General features: G+C 33.6%; 2 protein-coding genes and 1 long non-coding RNA gene across 3 annotated transcripts; 1 reads left to right on the forward strand and 2 right to left on the reverse strand.

Annotated features, from left to right (window-relative positions):
• Positions 1-7,349: 7,349 nt before the first annotated feature.
• Positions 7,350-9,974, reverse strand: LOC102614205 (hypothetical protein). The gene is made up of 5 exons (XM_006468531.4): positions 9,239-9,974; positions 9,025-9,082; positions 8,784-8,867; positions 8,523-8,658; positions 7,350-8,261 (listed from the first exon to the last, which is right to left on the reverse strand). The coding sequence occupies exons 1-5, from the start codon at positions 9,798-9,800 to the stop codon at positions 7,974-7,976; spliced, it is 1,128 nt and encodes a 375-aa protein (XP_006468594.1). The 5' UTR covers positions 9,801-9,974; the 3' UTR covers positions 7,350-7,973.
• Positions 9,975-14,329: 4,355 nt separating this feature from the next.
• On the reverse strand, positions 14,330-20,123 carry LOC102613905 (uncharacterized). Its single transcript, XM_006468530.4, has 7 exons — positions 18,498-20,123; positions 18,276-18,397; positions 16,894-17,814; positions 15,900-16,461; positions 15,671-15,809; positions 15,474-15,567; positions 14,330-15,365 (listed from the first exon to the last, which is right to left on the reverse strand). Exons 1-7 carry the CDS (start codon positions 19,659-19,661, stop codon positions 15,248-15,250), a joined length of 3,120 nt encoding a protein of 1,039 aa, XP_006468593.2. The 5' UTR covers positions 19,662-20,123; the 3' UTR covers positions 14,330-15,247.
• LOC127899100 (uncharacterized) lies at positions 17,398-17,988 on the forward strand. The gene is made up of 2 exons (XR_008050955.1): positions 17,398-17,532; positions 17,618-17,988. It is a non-coding gene; the product is annotated as an uncharacterized LOC127899100 (long non-coding RNA).
• Positions 20,124-20,668: the final 545 nt, after the last annotated feature.

The raw sequence follows: 20,668 nt of genomic DNA on the forward strand, positions 1-20,668 counted from the left end.
TTAAAGCCAATTAATGTAGAGTTATATTTTTTGCAATTAAAACAATGATTATTATTAAAAAAAATGTGTCATATTTTTATTGGTTTATAATTGAGTGCTAGCTAAACAAATTTAAAGGAAGAATCTTGTTAAAGAAGCGAGATGGTATAACATTTTCAGTTAACTACAAGAGCTTTGTATTAATTGAAAATCTGCCCATCAAAAGTTAAAAATTCGAAAGTTTGTCCTAAATAAGAATATGAAATATGAAGTGTTAGAAATTGAATTATACATAAACAGTAAGGGCATCGGTGCAAAAAGTGCAAAATCATTTTCGAGCGCTGACACGTGGAAGATTCCGAGCAACGGTGTTGGCCCGTCTGTCAAGACTCCTGTCCTTGTCTATATGGGCTGTCTAGCCTATAAAAGGACAGTATCGGTGGGGACGATAATTTCGTTATGTTAAAATAAATTAAAAAATTAAATAAAAGAAGCCACATGCAATACGAATTTGACACGTTTCAAAAACGACACGTGGGCTTCTCAAGGTTATACGTGTTCTAAGGAGGGATCTTTCCAGACATTCATGGAATTCGGTGTTGTGTTGATTGTAACAAAAATAAAAAATAAAAGAGAGCTTGGGCCTTGGCGTTTTGGTTTTTGACCCCTTCGATTTTTCCACGAGAAGCGGGGAATTAAAATGATTTTTAATAATTATAATTATGAATTTTAGTATCATTATTTCTGTGTGAGATATGATTAACCCTTCCCTGTAATACGTCGCGTGCAGGACTCAGCCTCATATGACTTTCAAAAGGAATCAAGGCCAGTTGACCGTTTTCACATAAACATGTTTTTCCTCCTTTTAATTTTTTTTATTATTTTTTATTTTTCAAAATGAGTGCTCTTCACTCTAATTTTTATTTTTAGTTTACCAATTAAATCAAGTAACTAGGATAATAATAAAAAATTAATAACCAGTCATCTCGATTCTCTTACTTTTATCTCAACATTATATTTTGATGAAGTGTTGCATGCATCATCAATAAAGCCCAATCAAGTGTGCGAATCAAACTTATTTGGTGTAGGCATAAATTGATGACTTTATAATTTGATAGCTTACTATAAAATGGACTGAATTCGCTCGCAGCCCTCGTGAATGAAGCTTCCAAAAGCTGAGTCTTTGATCTCACATGCATTAGGGCTTTTCTTTTCTTTTCTTCTTTTTTTTTTTTAACTTTTATCTATTTGATATTAGTTTATCGTGTCGGCTAGAATCATAGAGCAACATGAGAAGAAATTGATTTTTATTGGAACTAACTGCCAGCAAAACTAAGGGCAGTACAAATTGCATTATATACGAAAGTTGTTTTGGTGTGGCTACAGGATGCTTGGATTGACTTTCTAATTTGGCGGTGTCCATTATAAACTGACCATATTTGCAGCCTTCTATGAAGGAGGTTTCCAAAAAAGCTGAGTTTTGATCTCACGTGTTTTAGTACAATCCTTTTTTTCTTCTTCAAAAACTTTTATTTGTTTATTTTTTTTCTAATTTATAATGTCGGCGGTTAGAACAACGTTGTTGTTGTTGTTGTTGTTGCTCAATTCTACTTAAAAAGTAAAAAATACCAAAATCAGTCTAATTTGTTGCAATTATTTCAGCTTACCATAACTGGTTAATCTATCTAAACAATCTTACAGAGTTTAATCAGTGTTTATCCCATAAAAAAAAAATTAGAATTTCTTCATTTAGATTGAAAAAACTTAGAATAAATGGTGAGGTTGGGAGGAAAAAAAAAAAACAAAAGACAAGATTTTCTCAATGATTATTAAATCAAGAAGCGAGAGATTTGAAAAAAGAAAACACACACATAAATACTAATATAATAATAATAATAATAATAATAATAGAAGAGGGTTGACGACGAGCTGGACTGAGTGGCCAGCTGGCTCTTTGCCCATTAGACACCATTCTTTTGATTGTATCTGAATTTGCCACGTGGTTAGATACTCTCCGTCCATTAAAATTTCCCCATAAATCACGAGGAGGACAGCTCCTGAAGATAAAGTTTTCTTTGAATACTGGGGGGATTCGGACTTAAAACTACAGCCATAGTTTTTTTTTTTAACTGATTAAGTATCAAATTATTCTATTACATAAATATTTATAATTATTATAATAATTAATTATTACATTAATATTTATAATTTTTTATTTTATAAAATATATATTCAGTTAAATATTTCTCACGGAGGAGGAATGTCTCTACTCCACTCACGAAATCTTATATTATTACATTTTTATTATATGAAGTACATGTTCAGCCAGTTATCCCTTATTACAGAAAAAGAATATCTCTACTCTACTCGTATTTAATAAGAAAGAAAGACATTACAAATAATTTCTACATAATTATGTTTTAATTGAGGAAGGTTGAGTTCATAAGAACTCGAACAATTACACTCATAATCATACTTGATTTTAAGAGCAATAGTTCACCACTGAACTACAAGCCCAAGTGGCAATTACAGCCATAGTTGAAGAGACTTAATTTCGGCCATTTTTTACTCTCTCTCTCTCTCTCTTTTTTTAATTATAGCTTAAGACAATCTAATTATTTCTGCAGATAACACAAGTTGTGTTAATTAGAGTGTTTTGCGACAAAATAACTAATCTGCATATAAAATATGAGAGATGTTATTGAAAAAATAAATAAATAATGTAAAAGTGTGGGAGGTGACAGTGACATTATCAAAGCCATAATAATAATAGTATTTAGAAAAAAATAATAATTACGCCGCGTGATGTGAGGGAGACACCGAAAAAGACCCCGTGTTTGGCGGCAAGCTTTGGTAGGCTGTTCCCATCGTTCCGAAACAAATATTTACGGATTGGGTCCCCATTCATCACGATTCGCATGTGCCCAGTTATGATACTCGTAATCATTCTACCTTTATTAGTTGTGATGTCGTACGATTATCAATCCTCAGTGCTAATCCAACGGTCATAATCAATTTATATGTTATACCAAAAACGTTATTGGTTTTATACCGTATTAATTAAGCGGCAACTCTATTAAGTAATAAAATAATACAATTAATTCACTTTAATTTTATACAAAATTATTAATCATTCAATAAATATTTTAAATAAAATTTGAGATAAAAATTTAGAATGTATATTATTACTCCTTTTTTAATTTCTAAAAATATCAGCTTTCACTAGAAGAAAGAAAAAAAATATGATAATTTAAGCAAGGGTTCCAATTTCATGAACGAGTGAGGATATTTACACTCTAAAATTTATTCTGAATACTATGATATTATATACACTTATGTGCTAAATTTAAAAAATTAAGTTTTACTTTCTAAACTCTTTAAAATACCAAAAAAGGCTTACTTAAGCCAGTTAAATTAACTTATTAAAACACCAATTAAACTATTTTGCACCTCCAAAAAATTAATTTACTAAAACACCAATCAAACTATTTTGCACCTCCAAAACGACTTAATAAAAATTTAGTATATACAATAGAATCAAATTATATTCTAAACAAATTTTTTAACACAAGTTTCAGTTATTAGCTTTTGTTTATTAAAGAATATGTTCGATAGTAATTTATACACCCTAATTTTTTTCAATATTGATTTATACACCCCAAGTTTTTAGCCTAAAAATTAGAAAATAAATTGGCCATTTGGCCAAAAAGAAGAAGAAGAAGTAGATGAAGAAAAAGAAGAAGTCTGGAAAAGGGAAGTAGAAGGAGGAGAACACTATGAAAATACTTTTAAAAAAATCAAACGGTAAAAATATGTTCAAAAAATATTAAAAGTATTGATTTGTTATTTTTTAAACTAAATTTTTTTTTAAGAGATTGGAAATTGATTTTTTAAGATTTATGGCTAGAGAACTAAAAATATGTTAAAAAAATGTTAAAAGTATTGATTTGCTATTTTTTAAACTAAATATTTTTTAAGAGATTGGAAAATCCTTATTAGTAATTTACATATGGGTATTTTTTCTAATAAATTAATTTATTAAATAGTGAGGTTATTTGAATCCACCAAATTCTTTTCCACACCCATTTAAAAAAATAAATTTATTATCAAAAATTAAAATCTCAAAATTACCCTTCACTAATCTCTTTCTCTCTCTACCTTACAATTGTGCATCTTCTTTCTACTCACATATTATGCAAACAAAACACTCAATTTCACTTTCTTTTGAATTCATTTTTGTAGTCCTTGGTATATCATGATTTATATTTTATGCTTTCTATATATAACAATATTTTTCCCTTAATTTTCATTATCTTTTGTGTTTGATAAAAATTAATTTTTGTATTCACTAACTTTCATGACTGATAAAAATTTGTTGATATTTATTTTTAAATGGTGAGTTTTATTTCTATTATTTAGTGATATCAATTATTTGCAGTTAAAATAATATATCTAAATGAATTAATGAAAATTTATAAAATTGAGAAGAGAAAGAGAAGAAATGGTTAATTAAGTAATTTTATCAAAAAAATATTAATTAATAAGAAGTAAATTTGTGGGTTCAAATAACGTAACTCTTTATTGAAATAAGAGTAAGAGTAATTTTAAAGTGCAAATAGTCTCAAGTCTTATGGACCTATTTAATAAATTAAATGTATTATAATTTATGTAAAATTAAGTTTCCACGAATTCAGCACTTGGAGTAAAAATAATTTGATTCTGGACTTCCCCCATAAAGCGTTATTCATTAATTTTGAGAATAGAAGTCGATGCTTATGGATATTAATTAATTGATACATAAGTATCTGGTGAGATAACAACGGGGTTGTCACCGACAATACGGAGGGAAAAAGATTGGTGTAAACTATCTGGCGAAATAACAACGAGGTTGTCACCGACAATACGGAGGGGGAACCTTACGAACGATGTGGGTACTACTTGGTGCTCTATTGTTTGTTACTGTGATGAGATATAAAGATACTAGCTAGCTAGGATTCGTTTTTTTTTTTTCCTTTTTTTTTTTAAATAGCGTTAGAAAGGTGAGCCAACTTTCAATTGGTGGTATTATCTACTATAGTAAAACTTTTCTAGAGGATTAATTTCTGTTTAGTCATACAAAAATTAATTAGACAAGTTATAAAAAAATAATAAATTGTTCATTTTTTTATATCTCATTTAAGGAAATTACATCCACATAATAATAATTATATGTATATTCCAAAAAATATATATTATACTGCATTAAAAGTTTAAGATGGAATAAAATATCTATATTTTTTAAAGTTATTTGGAACAATAATTTATATAATATATTGTATTCATGAAACTTATATTGAGAGAAATACTCTGAATATAATATAAATGTTTAGACTTTTAAGATGATTCTATATAACACTATAAAGATACATGTACTATTATTTTGAAACTAAATATTGTCTCTTTTATCAATATTTATACATTAGATTGAACATGTTCCTTTAACTAATTACTAATATAGTACATACTTTATATTTATATCACTTGCTAAGTCAAAAATTTTCAATTAATTTATTTGGTCCTAAGTTTTACTTATTATATATTTAAATATTCATGGAGAGGATATAAGATAAACTATGTTTAAATATGAGTTCCTATTGAAAAATGTAAACTTTTGAAGTTGATTATAATTTGTGTAAACATTTCAAAAATAAAGTTTGATGTTCAAGCTTATTTATAAAAAAAAATAACAAAAATTTTCTAGTTTACTTTCAGAACTATAAAACAGAAAAAAAAAATTCCGAAATTTTGGATTATAATTTCATCACCAAAGGTGGGAATTTAACCAAACTCAATTCGACCCCGAAAAATACATATTCAGATTAAATGTAGATAAAGATTCGAACTTAATCGTGTGAGATTCTATCCAATTTAATTGGATCACAATTCGATCGGGTTAAACTCGATCCAATCTGAAATCTGATCAGGTTGGATACTGACATAATTTTTTTTAAAATGAATTCAGAAACTAAAACCTAAAATTCTAAATCGATTAGCTAGCTCATGACCACAAGCACAGAGCTTAGAGCCTCGCACCATAGACACAGAGCTCAGAGCTCACACAACATGGGACATGGCGGCACACACACAGCTGACAGCATTGAGCCACCAAGTCACCGACGAAACCACAGACACATACAGACCGTGATGCACCGACACGAGCTGTTGCTCCAATGTAAAGCCAAGTCATTGTGATATGCTGATGCGGCCAGTCTGCTCCACCTCGTCAGCTGTTGCATCTTGCTCCACCAGCCATTGCAACTACTGCTGCAGCTTGCTTCACCTCGACAACCACCTTCGTAGATCCAAATCCAACAATATTTTTTATGGTTTATTTATGTCATATTAAATATTTAATTTCAATTTTTCATTGCATTATTTGTAATTGTATTGCTTAAACCGTGTGATGTGTGATTGTAATGTGATAATATAACCTTTTTTTTTTTCGCAATGGGTGACTGTTATTTTCAATTTAAAAAGCATTACAAATCAAATAATTTGCTTTACTTACCCTGTGCATGCGTTTTACCAATAGAATTTATACATACACATAAACAAAAGCCTATCAAATTTTTTATTCGATCTGATCCAAATATAATTACAAGTTCGGATTGAGTTCGAATAATTTTTTTCTTCTAAACCTAATAAACCAGAAACCCGATTAAGTTGATTGAACTCGGATTTGCCCACCCTTATCACTATCTTACTTTCATGGGCTTGTATGAAAAACTGAGTGGGACCAAGCCCATGAGTTTTTGGCCCGTTAATTGCAGCCTTGCATTTTCCCAGATCGGGCCTAACCGAGAAAGAATGTGAAAATACAGCAAAAGGATTTATAACGATTCATTTGCTGCATCCAGTAATTTGAATGGTTAATTTTGAAGCAGCAATGGTTGTTAGAATTTGCTTTCTTTTGGCACAGAATGACTGCAAAAAATATAAAGGAGCTTCTGCAGAAGAATAATTGAAAAAGAACCCTGTAGCAAAGGCATATTTGGGGGAATGTCAACACAACACAAAGCTAACAGTGCTTTGGATTCCCCTATTCAATTGCGCTTTACAGTAATTTTAATGTAATGTAACAGTCATCATTCATACATCTTTTTTTAATGCTTCATTCCCAAAAGCATGCGAAAGCCCACTAAAAAAAAGAAAAAGAAAGAAAAAAAAGATAGTGCTATAAATAGTGAATGTTTACAATATCGAAATGAATATTTGGTACACTGCTGCCTGTCAGACTTGCAATCTTTTAAATTGAAATGTGAAAGAAATTAAGAGTGCATGGAGTATGGAGATATACTTGACTTGGGTGGCCAAGATTAGGAGGAAAGAAATTAAGAAGCAAGTATCCATAATTCATTTCACACTTAACACTCACAATTCACACTAGTTCATGATATACAAACTTTATACTCACTAAAGGTTAGGATTCAGATACAAGGAAAGTGATATACCAGTACCGATGAGGAAGAAAGTTTCCATAATTTCAAAGCAGAAATAAATATCTATACACCTCATATTCAACCTACCTAAATATAATATTTAGAAAGGGGTCCTACTCCCATGGCCCATCAATCTGGCACTGATTATCATCCCCAGCACCCATTTTAAAGGAAGCAAATAATGGAGACTTCTTGTATGTGGGGATCACAAAAATCAATTGAATCCCAATGCCTGCCCGCCTGCACATGTTCTCTGTCTCCCCTCTGCCTTCCCTCACCAGTCACAACACCCATTCTTCTTGTAGTTCTCAAATTACATGTAATTTGAGAAATCTAACAAAAAAACTTAATCGTCCTTAAACATACAGTGATAATGTCACATTACATTTTCCTCAAAACGCCCAACAAAGTCTTACTTGTTACACACATTAAAACTACATCATATATTATAGGACAATATCTATAGTTAGAGAATATATGCTAACTTAGCTAGCTTCAGTTGTCAGGATTGTTGTCCTACAGGGCTGGGGCTACGGCTGGCTGATGAGAGGCCAATGCGGTGCATTGGAGGTGTCTTGTGCAAGTGATCAAATGGTCATTGGTGAGACCAGCTGCTTGCATAAATGAGTGAATAACAGTAGGTCCAACAAATCTAAACCCTTTTTTCACCATGTCTTTGCTTATCGCTTCCGATTTTGAGGTCTTCACTGGGATCTTTTGGCTTGACCTATATTGGGTGTTGATTGGCTTGTGATTCACAAATCCCCACAAGTACTTGTCAAATGATCCGAATTGCTTCTTTACCTGTAAAATTAATTGAAATTATTAACAAGCAGGACTATTAACAATGCACCTAAGTAATATCAACAACTTTAAGCAGGACTATTATCAAGACATCTAAGTAACATCAACAACTTTAAGATAGGGCAAATGCCTAGTAATTTTTTTTTTTTTGGTATTATTTTAATGAAAAATAAAATCCCTTCCTATCCAATATGAGCGAAGTTCAAAACTCAAATTTATAGTACACTCAAGAAATTTTTCCAATTGAATATCATTTATTACCTCAAGAATTCGAATGGAGTTATCAACAATGCCTCGAACTTGGCTTAAATCTATGGCATAGTTAGCACTTAATGATGTCATCTTTTTCTCAGTGAATTTGGCAACAACTTCTGCATCAAACCCTGAGAATGCTTCTCTGCAAAAACAGATTCTAAATTTAATCACTTTTTTTTTTTTTGAAAGAGTGAAGTGGCTTAAAAATGGTATGAGATTAATTAATTAATTTACTTTTTTTTTTTAATTCTCTCTAATCACACCCACCTGAATGCTTGGCGTTTCTTCAAGACAGAAGTCCAATCGGATCCAACTTGTGCAGCAGTCAAAACTAGCAATTCAAACAACAACCTGCATAACACAAAACCAAACAAAATAATTCATTAGCATTAAGGGAAAAATTATCAAATTATTTATTGATTAATATTTTATATTAGCTACCAGTTTCATCTAAAGAGCTTAAGATATTAATTGAAGTATTACAGAAAAGTAGAGAGAAAATTCTTACTTGTCATCATGAACAGGGACTCCCCATTCTTCATCATGATAAGCAACATATATAGGATCTGCACAAACAAAAAGTAAATTTTTCATATTCCATTCTCTAACTTAAATGCAAATATAGAAACTAAGTCATTCTCCTCAAGTGTAGACGTTGGCACATTTTAAAATCTAAATTTGGTCCTACAGATGTTAAACAACAGTGTTATAGTTAAAAATACCTGAATTAGGAGTGATAAAACTGCATCTCTTTTCCTCTCGATCATTATTGTCACCATTGGCAAAAGAGTCGAGCCCAGGTACCTTTCCTTCAAACTTGGCCGACTTTGTTCTTCCATAATGAGCAATCCTCAGCTTTCTTTGCTCTTGCATAATTGCAACATGTTCTCTCCGCGCTGCTGCTATGCTTCCTGGAGCCTCAACTATCAATGAAGAATCATAACATGGTGCAACTCCAACATTTTTGGGCTTCTTAACCAAACTTGCCAACTTTTTTGGTGTCATGATTTTCTCAGCACTGGTGTTTAGCACATTGGGATCATTTCCTCTCTTTACTGCTGCTGGTCTTGGTGATTTTAGCTTTGGGGAAACTGGAGGAGACAATAAAGACTTTGTGAAAGACTTGCTATTAACATTATCAGTAGTAATAGGAGATTTTGGTGAACCAGTTTTCTTAATGGAATTGCGCTTTTCCAAGCTTGGAACTTGGTTAGAAGTTGGTTGAAGCACAGGACGGCCATTTATTTGAGTGGCAGAATGCAGTTTAGACTTTGAAGAACACATTTTTTTTCTTTTCTTTGATGTAGTCTAAGCTTCTGCAAGAAAGAAAATGAGGAGTAAATGAAGAGGAAGATCAAGGACTTGAAGTGGAGTTTGGAATGGGAATTGTAATTTGTTGGGTTTATAAATTGGAAATGTGGGTCAGGCTTTTTGAAGTTGTAACATGGAGGGGTGGTCATCTGCCATACAATTTCCTGCTAGGGTCGTTGCTTTCTCACTAATGGAAGCACAACTTGACAGTGATATCATCCTAATTTTTTATTCCCTCCTCAATCCTATGTGATCAGGATTTGAACTTCAAAATATTTTACCAGCATCCATGTGATAAGGGGGTTATCTTATATATATTTTTTTAAAAGAAGTTTTACCACTTGAATTAACTATTACGCTTACAATAAACGAGTTTTGTTTACAACCATATTTATGCGAACAAAAAGGAGGTAACTGTGATTAGTGTGATGGGGATGGTATTGTGGTGCCATTGCCAGCCTCCTAATGGACCCTCTCTTTTGCCCACTTTATTTTACTGCACATTAGTCTATGCCTTTGCCTTCTCTCAAATCCCAAGCTAAAGTGGGAAGATAAGAGAGGCAAGAGGGTGAGAGAGACCAATCATTGTCCTTCTTCAGAGCTGGCTGACAATCTCAAAAACCAGCTATATATATATATATATAATATCCTATATCTAATGCAAAGTCATTCGCTTGAGGTTGATGTTTTTAACTTTTGGTTAGCTTTTAACAAAAATTTGATGTGGCTGAAGAGTGTCTTAGGAGATTCATTGCTTCACAATAATATTTTGAGGTAATAAAAGATATTTGAAATTTGACTCATGCACACATCACAATTAAGAAGATGTATATTTTACACTAATGCATTATTAATGGTCAAAATCAAAGGTTTCAGAGAGGCCCTTTTTTTTGTTATTTTAGATCCGGTTAGCCGCTGTCCTAGAGCAAGTTTTTCTATGATTAATTTCTATCTTGGTAGGCTGACACATAATTGAAAATTTCAAATGGTCCCAAATCCCAATTGTTTAGCCAATGGACCATTTGGTTGAAATTAATCGAATACTTTAAATCAAACCCCGTATTCGTTTCATGATCCAGGACTGAATTTAATTTATCCTCCAACAATGGGTACTATAACTCCTAATCTATGGAATTAAGGCGACATTCTTTTTTTTGGCAAAATTTTTCTTTTTTGGTAAAACTAAGACGCTAATGACTATACTTGAAATATGTTTAAAAAGTTTCAATCATTGGCTTGAAAATTATTGATCTGCGGCAAAAGGTCCAAGCCTACGAAAGCAAAACAGGGCAGGGCACATGATTTGAGCGTAATAAGGCCAGGGAAGCTTGTACACAAAGAGAGCTTCTAATATCATGTACAGTTGATTTTGTTGGAAAAATTGAATTAATAGCTCCAAACTTGTATGTCATCCACAGTTGATCTTGTATGATGAAACTTGAACACTTATTCGCCTATTTTGACTTAAAATTTAGAAAGCAACAACAATCAACTTGTCAAAATGACACAAACCAGTTTTGATTTTTGAAACATAATTAAGTAATGGGGGATGGATGGTGTAAATATTTCTTTTATGAATCCTCGTGCCTGTCACGTTATTAGTTCTGGTCTATGGTTTAAAATGAAAGACGTATAATACTTTTAATCTCTGTCCAATAATTTAATAAGACGTGATAATAAATTCCGGGGGACATCCTGGTCACTTTAATTGCTGTACAAAAGAGACGGGCGGCGTGTTTTTTCCAGCATAATTGCATACATGATGAGAGGCATTTCGGAGACAAAATTTGAAGCAAAACACATGATTAAAATTAAATGGATTAGAGCACTGATTATTAACGTAAAAGAGAAAGGGACGTCAAAGCTTAATTTGTATCAGTTTAATGTCCTTTAATTTAGCCATTGAAGGGAAGGGAGCTTCTCTATCTTAAAGAATGGGTTGTTTCTATGTTTGAGGATGAAGATTTTGTTTTGTTTTGTGCCTGTGAACAAGTAATACTTATTTTCATTTGACATATTCTTTGAGAGAAAGAGAAAAGAAGATAAAATCAAAAAAACACCACCTAAAATGCATTATTGTACGATCAAAAATCAAAATCCTGAAGTTGTCTTATGCTACAGAGCCCTTATAATGCTGCAACGGGCAGTCACGAGAACAAAAAAGTGCAGGCATTGCCCATTTCTGTTGCCTACGGTAACCTGATTTCTGTGGGGCAAGTGCATTATATCTATATGGTTTCCAATAATATGTGGGGATGGTGTCCTCAAATATTTGGGACACAATTTAACTCTTTGTTATTCAAATTCAAATATTTTGCTGGCTTCACTCATTTATCAAATCTGTTTATCAGTTAACTGATGATATAGAGGTTCCTACTTCCTATCTCTTAGTTTGGTTATTTCGTGAGAACCATTTTCGGACATCGAGTGGAGATAAAAAATTTTAGCTTTTATAATCTTATTCCTAAGCTCCGCACTATAAAAAATAATCAGTTATGCCTGATAAAATTAAGCTAAAACAATTTTTAGGATTTGTCTCGTACTGAAGTATTATAGCATTAAAATGAATATACTAATTAAATTGGATTCACACGGATTGGGAGGGATTTGATTTCGATTAGGCTGAATAAAAAATTTAAAATATTTGTATCAAAAGTATGTTAATGTTTAATACATTCAATTTCAAAATTAGATAAATTAAGTATTAAATTAATGTGCCCTTAATAGCTAATTAGGTTTTTGGGTTTAGTGATTAATTATATATCATTTTATATGATTCTAATGTAAGGAACAAAAATAGCTGTTACCCATAATGAGGGGCTAGAGACACATAACATATTCTGTTAAGAGCCTTATCATAAAGAGCAATTTGATGCAATAAAGGAAAACAAGAATAAGTTAACATAATTGGACTTGCCTTTGTGAGCTGTTGCAAGCCAATCACAATTGCATTAATGAAAAGTGATTGTTCCTGTTTATACACCAAGCACAGAACGGCAATGTGGACCTCGCTGCTTGGCGTCTCTTTGAGGAATCGTGGGGTGACAAAGACATTTCATATTGTATATTCAAGTGACGTTGGACTCAATGTAATGTCTATGTGCTCTAAGCAATTTCTTTTGTTAAGGGGACATTGATGCAGATCCATCATTATTATTTACTTAAGAGGATAAGTTGTATGTGGAGGGCCTTGTTAAGGTTATGATTCATTCACCGGACTTGTCACATGAGTCTAAACACAAGCCTACGAGTCGTTTTGTGCGGACGCAGCTCGCAAGAAGCTAATTAAAGTAACCAGAGCATAGGATAAAATATGCTGTAATAACATTTAACCAATTGAATAAATGCACTGGTTTAAGCCATTTTCAAGTTCGAAAACTATCGATGTCGTGGAAACGTAGGGGCCATTAGCGGTCCTGGTTTTTGTTAAGTTGCGTGTCCATCTGTGATGCTAATAAAGCTACTAGCTAACCCCATGTGCTTATCAATCATAACACATGCTAACATTCTGGTGAGCTTTTACTACTATTGATCATGACACATTTATGAGATTTGATGATAGATTATGTAAGCATGAATTCTTCCTTTTTCATTTCAGCGTAACCAAATCTCAAAGTGGTATTAATAAGTTTTAAAACTAACTTTGCATCAAGATATTATTTGTCAAGCTCTCTCTCTCTCTCTCTCTATATATATATTGGTATATTACTAATCTTGTTTCCAAAGACTACACTGAGCCCATTTCAAATTCGAGGTGTGTAGGACCACTAAGTCGGCAAAACTTTTCTAATAAGTATTTAATGCAACTGTATTCGTAAGCCTCAAACCGAATACCTTAGTTAATATAGAATAACCCTATACCAACTGATCTATATGAAAAAAAGATCATATCTACTTTAAAGAAATAATATAACAAAATATTTGAAATAACATAACAAAAGATTAGAAGTAAACTAAAACCATGAAAAAATTGCTGTCCTTAGAAAAGTTTTTATTAGGAGATCAAGATCTTTCAACTCTCAAGATATGACATTCTATTTGAACAAATATGGCCTTGGCCAGTAGTGGAAAAATTTATCAAGGTCTACTGAAAGGTATGTTTAAGAGAGATTTCATAATTCCCGGAAGATTTTTGACTTCTTGGTTTCAATTTTAGCAGCTTCTTTGTTTTTCTTTTTCTTTCTAAACCTTTTATTATTATAATCTCATCATCCCCTGCAGCTTTTTGGGTTCATTTACACTTTCATATTTCAATTTTAGGAACTTCAACACTTCCAAAAAAATATTTAATCTAAGTGTAAACTGATACAATAGTTTCTCTATTTTAGGATGTGAGAATTCTTTAAACTTCTGCATTGCAGACATCTCACATATGGATTTAGATTCAGTATTGAGTTGACCTTTTACAAATATATAATTAGTAGTTATTAGATAAAAATATAAACTAATTAAACCTTAACCCTATATTGTTATACATGAACGTGTGGTATAAGATTATGAAGAGTTGAATATAGGTCAGTTCACCACTGAATCCGAATCCCTCACATACATCGCACAACAATGAACAAGGTTAAGGTTCAATACAACTACTTTTTGTCTTATATACAATGCAGATTGTAGTAGAAGAGATTGCATTAGCCCAAACTTCCCTAATCTTAAGATCGTTTTAACTGTCCATGTTAATAAGTCTTTATCATTCAAAGAGCTTTCTTAATTTTCTTGATTATGTTTTTTGTTCTTCTCGTTTAATACAGCTGCGTCGGTTAGTTTTCAGTTTCATAAAAGTTAAAAAAAAAAAATGATTCTCAAGATATCTTTACTATTTCTTGAAGCATTGTTTGCAAGTCATCTAATGTTATCCACGTTCAACAAGGTGAAAGAACAATAGAAGTAGACTACTCATTATTCTACAGGCATTCTCACTTTGACAATGTTGTATTTCCTAATTGAAACTTCCTGTCACCCAGAAAAATTCTTGGTTACATATTCTCCCAGCATCTACCTTAACACACACGCTCTTCTAGTGAAAGAGAGTGAGAGGATTGAAACTTGTTATTGTCATTGTCTACACAATGTATAATATGTACAGAGGATGGTGACATGACCAGTGAAGAACAAGCATTCATTTGTCAATCTGGTCAGATTTACAATCATATAGCTACAGGTCAAAGAAATTTTCTGAAAGAAAGAAAGAAAAAAAAAGAAAATTGTCTGTAGAGAGAAATTGTTGTCTGTCTCCCCTCCAAAAAACATGTACATATGTGCAGAGGTGAAATCATGATTAACATTAATTAAGTTGGGGTGAAGTAGAATTATGGTGATTAGATTAAAAAAAGGCAAGAAAAAAGTATTAGCATTTTTCGATCCAAGCTTCAGCAATATAGACGGTCCTCTAGCGCAAGAACTCGTTCACCGGAACTCTATGAATCCATGAATGCTCTAACAACGTCATCAATTGGAGCCCGGCATATTGGACACTTTCCACTACTCCATTGCAACTCATGGGCGCATTTGAGACAGGTACACATATGCCCACATCTGTATCGCATTAGCAAATTTAGGTGGTGAGATGAGTACTTCTTATGCTCAGAAGATGGGGATTCAAACAGAGAAAGGATTGTTTGGGTTCCAAGCTAAGGCACCAACCTGTACAAAAGTGAGTCCACCTGCATTTCATAGCAAATGCAACAACTGCGTTTCTTTGGTGCCCCATAAAGCGAGTTATTCCCCATCCCTTGAACTGTAATAAAATTTGTCATTGCAATTTACTTAATGATAAAAGACCAAACAAAGAAGACGGCATCTAAATGAAGAAGATATGAATTCTGTGTCCCCCAGCTCACCTGGATGAACTTCCTGTTGATTGGATTGGTGCAATTTCACTTGCATGTCCACGCAACTCTGCACTGATTTTCTCAGCTCAGACATCTCACGGTGGAGTTGTTCAATTTGCCCTCTTAAATCATAAATGAGTTCCGTTTCCTTCAAGTATTCAAGCAAGTTGAGTCTTTTGAAGAGGAATTGAATAAGGCTCAACTAAGATCAATAGAGGAAGATTTAAGTGATACTCACTATTGATATGTGGTTCGTAGAGGAAGAGGACTGCCGGCTATCTTGATAGTAAGCTTGAGCCGGTAAAGGCTGGGGTGAAGATGTAGATGCAACTGGATCAGACTCATCTCCAACTTCATGGTCTTGATAACTCCATGTTTGTGTCGTAGATGGAGAAGTCATTTGCACAGATGGTGAGGATTGATCAAAATCATCACTTGCTTCATGAAACAGAGGACTTGTTGGACTCCGTTGTTCTTCGTCAGGTTCATCTTCTTCCTCTTCTTGTTCCTCATCTTCTTCTCGGTGTTCTGGTTCTTGCTCTTCCTCTTCGACTACTAAAGGTTCAGCTACTTGTCCCACCTGATCTCCTTCTTCTGCTTGCTCTCCTTCTTGACTAGCTGCTGAATGCCTATGTCTTTGTAGGTGAGCCAACAACAATTGGCCTACTCTCTCTTGACTCATCTCCTCCTCTTCTTCTTCTTGATAGGCTTCTAGCTCCGTTTGTCTTTCTACACGAGTGGTCATCAATTGGTCCATTCTGTCCCGGAAGTCACTGGAAAGAAAAGTTGATACTCTTCTTCTGCAGGCACAAATTGGCAATTCAATTTGCAATATAGGGTGATAAACATTTGTATCTTCTAAGCGAAACAGATCTTTAGTAATGAGAATATATCTTTATTCTCATATAACTAATCAATCTATGCTACTTATCTTCATCAGTTCATATCACCATTTACTGATAATAATTTCCATTGATTGGAATTAATAAAAATAATATGAGTAAGAAAAAATTGTCCATGAGAGCGTTTTGTTCCAAGCTTAATGCGTCAGGTTCTTATCTGTGATAATGACTGTAAGAAGCTAGCTCTTGTAGCAAAACACAGTATTTAAATGTTCTCTGAACCACCTTTTATTTAATCTTGCCATAAAGTAATTACTTTGCTTCCATTAGAGTTGTATGTCTGTGAGTGCAAGGGGAGGAAATAAAGAATTATAGCAAAAGCCAGCATACCTTTCAAGAAGTTGGCGTATCTCCTCATTCTGCGAGCTGCTATTAAGCATCTCCCGGTACCATGTTTGCCTACGATCTTCCCAATAACTTCGTGGGCGAGATATTTCACTAATCCAGTCATAATTGGTTTCTGGAAATTGGTCCTGCAAGTAGGTCTCTTCTTCTTCTTCTTCAGCCAGTTTCTCATCCCAATCATTCAAGGATGCTGTTGTTTCTGCATTTTCCTGTAGACCAACAAAAAGCTGTTGCTGTACATTGGTCTCTTGTTCTTCTGCTTCATCTGCCATTTCATTCGCATTCTGACCATCGAAGGATGCTGTTGGTTGTGATTTCCCATGGGTGTTGGCTTCTTGGATTTCTGCTATCCCACTTCTTATACCCCTACCGTCTAAGGATGTCATCATTTCAGCAGTTCCTCGTGGTTCAAGAGAGGTTGTCTCCTTGTTAAGTCCTTTCTCTTTGACATCAGTTTTCAGGTTGGCTTCTTTATGATGATCTGAGGTAGTTACCATGTTAAGTCCTTTCTGTGGGGCATCAGCTTTCACACTGGCTTCTTTCTGATGATCTGAGGTAGTGTCCATGTTAAGTCCTTTCTGTGTGACATCAGTTTCTGGAGTGGCTTCTTTCAGATGATCAGAGGTAGTGTGCATCTTAGTTCCTTTCTGTGTGGCATCAGTTTTTGATTTGGCTTCTTTCTGATGTTCTTCACTTTTTTGTGACACAGAGTTATCTTCTGAAGCTGCACTCATTCTCTCAGCCGTAGTAGCTTCCTGAAGTTGACCGACTTCTCTTAGCCCGCTGGCATTGGAAGAATCCTTCAAATGCACAGTGTTATTTTCCATCTCCACATGGGGGTTTCTTGAAGTAGTTGCCTCATTCTGGGCTGTGACTCCATGATTAGCAGCAGGGCTGAATTTATCCCTGAATTTTTTTACATCCATGTTAACAGAACTAGCAACAATTTCTCCCAGCATATAATAGTACAGCTGAATGTTTCGAAAATTAAAAGGAGCAAGATTCAGCTAATGCTTGTCAAAAATATTTTGATCAATCTTGTAAGAATTTATTGAATATTAAAATCCATTTTCAAACTAATCTAGTCTTGCCTACATTCTGGTCTGCGACAAAGAATGCAATCATAACCAAAGGAAGCTTAGAAATCCACAAACAGAAGGAATGGATTGATTCTATCATTTTAATCTAACCTTCATCACAGTTATCATTTCTTTGCAGTTCATTTATTAATTTTATATATCCATTCTCTTCTGAGTACTAAAGCATTAATGTCATATGCATGGTTACTGTTGTATTAAATCCTGAGCAAATGTCAATGATTCTTCAATTCCAAAAATGGTTTTAAAAAAAAAATTGCATTTATTTACCTTAGATGCCTGATTGCAGACCTTTGTGATAACCGGTTAAATGATCTTGAACCGGATGCTAGTGATAATTGTTGATCTTGAGTTGCCATGCCACGGTGTAGAAATCTAAGCCTAAGCATTGCCTGCAAATTAATCACAGAACATTAGTTAATCTGAGTGTTGAAATGGTAAGAAATTTGTAAAGTACTTAGAACATTGTATGAAAAAAATAAAAATTTTTACCTGAATGCGACCGCGGTGAGTGAATCTTGAAACTGCTTGACGCTCTGCCAATGCATCAAGTTCTCTGTGCCTGTCGCGCTCAAGCTGCATAAGCAAATCAGCAAAAGCTTGCCTCCCTCTAATCTTTGGCGAACATATGACCCGCGAAAAGCTTCTGTTTTCCCTTTGCGCCTCTCTTGGCGCAGCCTGATCCAATACAGGCAAATGCCTGCGCTCCCTTGATGGTGATTCACATTGACTAGTACCGGTTTCATGATCATCAACATCATCACTTGCATTCGTCAACCTCTTGATTATATCAGCAATTCTAACCTTTTCACTTTCTCCAGCATCTGAATACCTCCTAGTTGGTGGCTCACTGCGGGCAGTCTTATCAGATTGAGACTCCCAATCTACAAAAGAGTCTTCATTATAAGTCCGAGCTTCGTCTTTCTCATCGGCAGAATCCCCCATTTCAGATGCTCTTGAAGCTTCACTGTCATTGTTGCTAACTCCTGAACTTGTCCTGCCTGAAGTTGATACAGGGTTCAGGGTATTATTCAAACTGTTTGATCTATTTAGCCTTCTTTCCCACATTTGAACAAGCGAAGACGCTCCAAGATTACCAGCCGCAGTTGAAGCCTCTGACTCAGCTGGCGGATTTTGGAGGCTTTGCAAGCTCTCTTTCCTGGGATTTGATGACGAAGAAGCAGAAGCAGAGGAAGCCAATAGCTCTGCCTCTTGACTCTGTTTCTCAATCGTTGATACCATTTCTCGGGCCTGCTTCGCCGCCCACCTATCCAAAATCCTCGACTGCCTTGAGCTCAGGATCGAAGAACCATATCCATAGTCATCATCATTAGCAGTTCTTTTCTTTTTTCCATTGTTATTACTGCTCAGGAATCTCAAGTTCCGATTATGATTCTGCTCGTTACCATTGGCCCCCTCTTCTTTAGCAACCCAAGACCCAACTCGCTTATGTGAATTAGCATTCGAATTCTCATCGTCATCATCTGCAGAGACCGTTATGCAATTCTGAAAATGATCTCTCACCAACTCTTTCAAATTCTTCTGGAAAGCAGCGGCTCTGGCATTTCTCTCTCTGCATCCGTCTCGCCTGTTGTGGTCTTTCAAAACACAACCAAATGGTGAAGACGAAACGATTTCGACTTGCGAGGAAGCCATTGTCGAAACCGAGAGCAGAAAGAATAAAATAAATAAACTAAATACCCTACAAAAAGTCCAAAATGAACAAGAAAAAGGCCATTGTCTGTGGGGATTGAAAACGAACGAACCAATGTCTGGAGAGAAAAAATTGATCACACAAAAAAACAGATTGCTCTGTTATTGTACGATTGAAATTGGTTGGTTTGTTATACGCTTATGCATAATAAACCCCACCGAATATTAGTTCATTTTCGTTTTCATTTGCTAAAATTAGAGCTCGTTTTTCTGTAATTGAAACAGAGAAGAAATCTTCTGTGGTTGTATTGTCTTAAAAAAGAGTGAATAAAAAACAGAACAAAAACAATTTTTATTTAGAAAAAATAAAAAACCAGTGACAGAGAAAGAGAAGGGAAGGAGAAGTAGCTTTTGTGTTTGTGAGTATTACTGTGGCTATTAATTAATTCAGAGAGAGCAGCAACAACTGAGATTCTCCTGGAAATTTCTTGTTCTTTGTGGTATCATAAATAAGACGAAAACAGAGGGAATTTTTTTCTTCATATTTACAATTTGGTTCACCTTTCTATAAGATTTTGTATAGATATCATAAATTTTTAAAAAATATGTAACTAAGTCCGTAAAGAAATTAATACTCTTGGGATGTTTGACCAAAGTAGAAATTTTAACTGGGTTAAACTCTTTTTCTTTTCTTTTTTTTTTTGAAAAAAAGTTAGATAATTTTGATATTTCAAATTAAAATCTTTCATTCAAATTTAAGATAAAAAAAAGTTGGCTTTTTAATGCTTTTAACTAGTCAAAAAAAATTTATACTCTAGGTGATAAATTAAAAAAAATAAAAAATTAATGGGTAAAAATAGATAACAGATTTAAAATTTAAACACCACTCACAAGAGTATAGAATAAATTAGTTTTCCATAAATTTAAATTAAAAAAAAATACAATTCCTTAATATGTTTAATTTTAGTTAGCATAACTTCAATTAAGTAGTGTAACCGTCTTATTAATTT

This window comes from Citrus sinensis, chromosome 2 (assembly GCF_022201045.2).
Source record: "Citrus sinensis cultivar Valencia sweet orange chromosome 2, DVS_A1.0, whole genome shotgun sequence".
Classification (NCBI taxonomy): domain Eukaryota; kingdom Viridiplantae; phylum Streptophyta; class Magnoliopsida; order Sapindales; family Rutaceae; genus Citrus; species Citrus sinensis.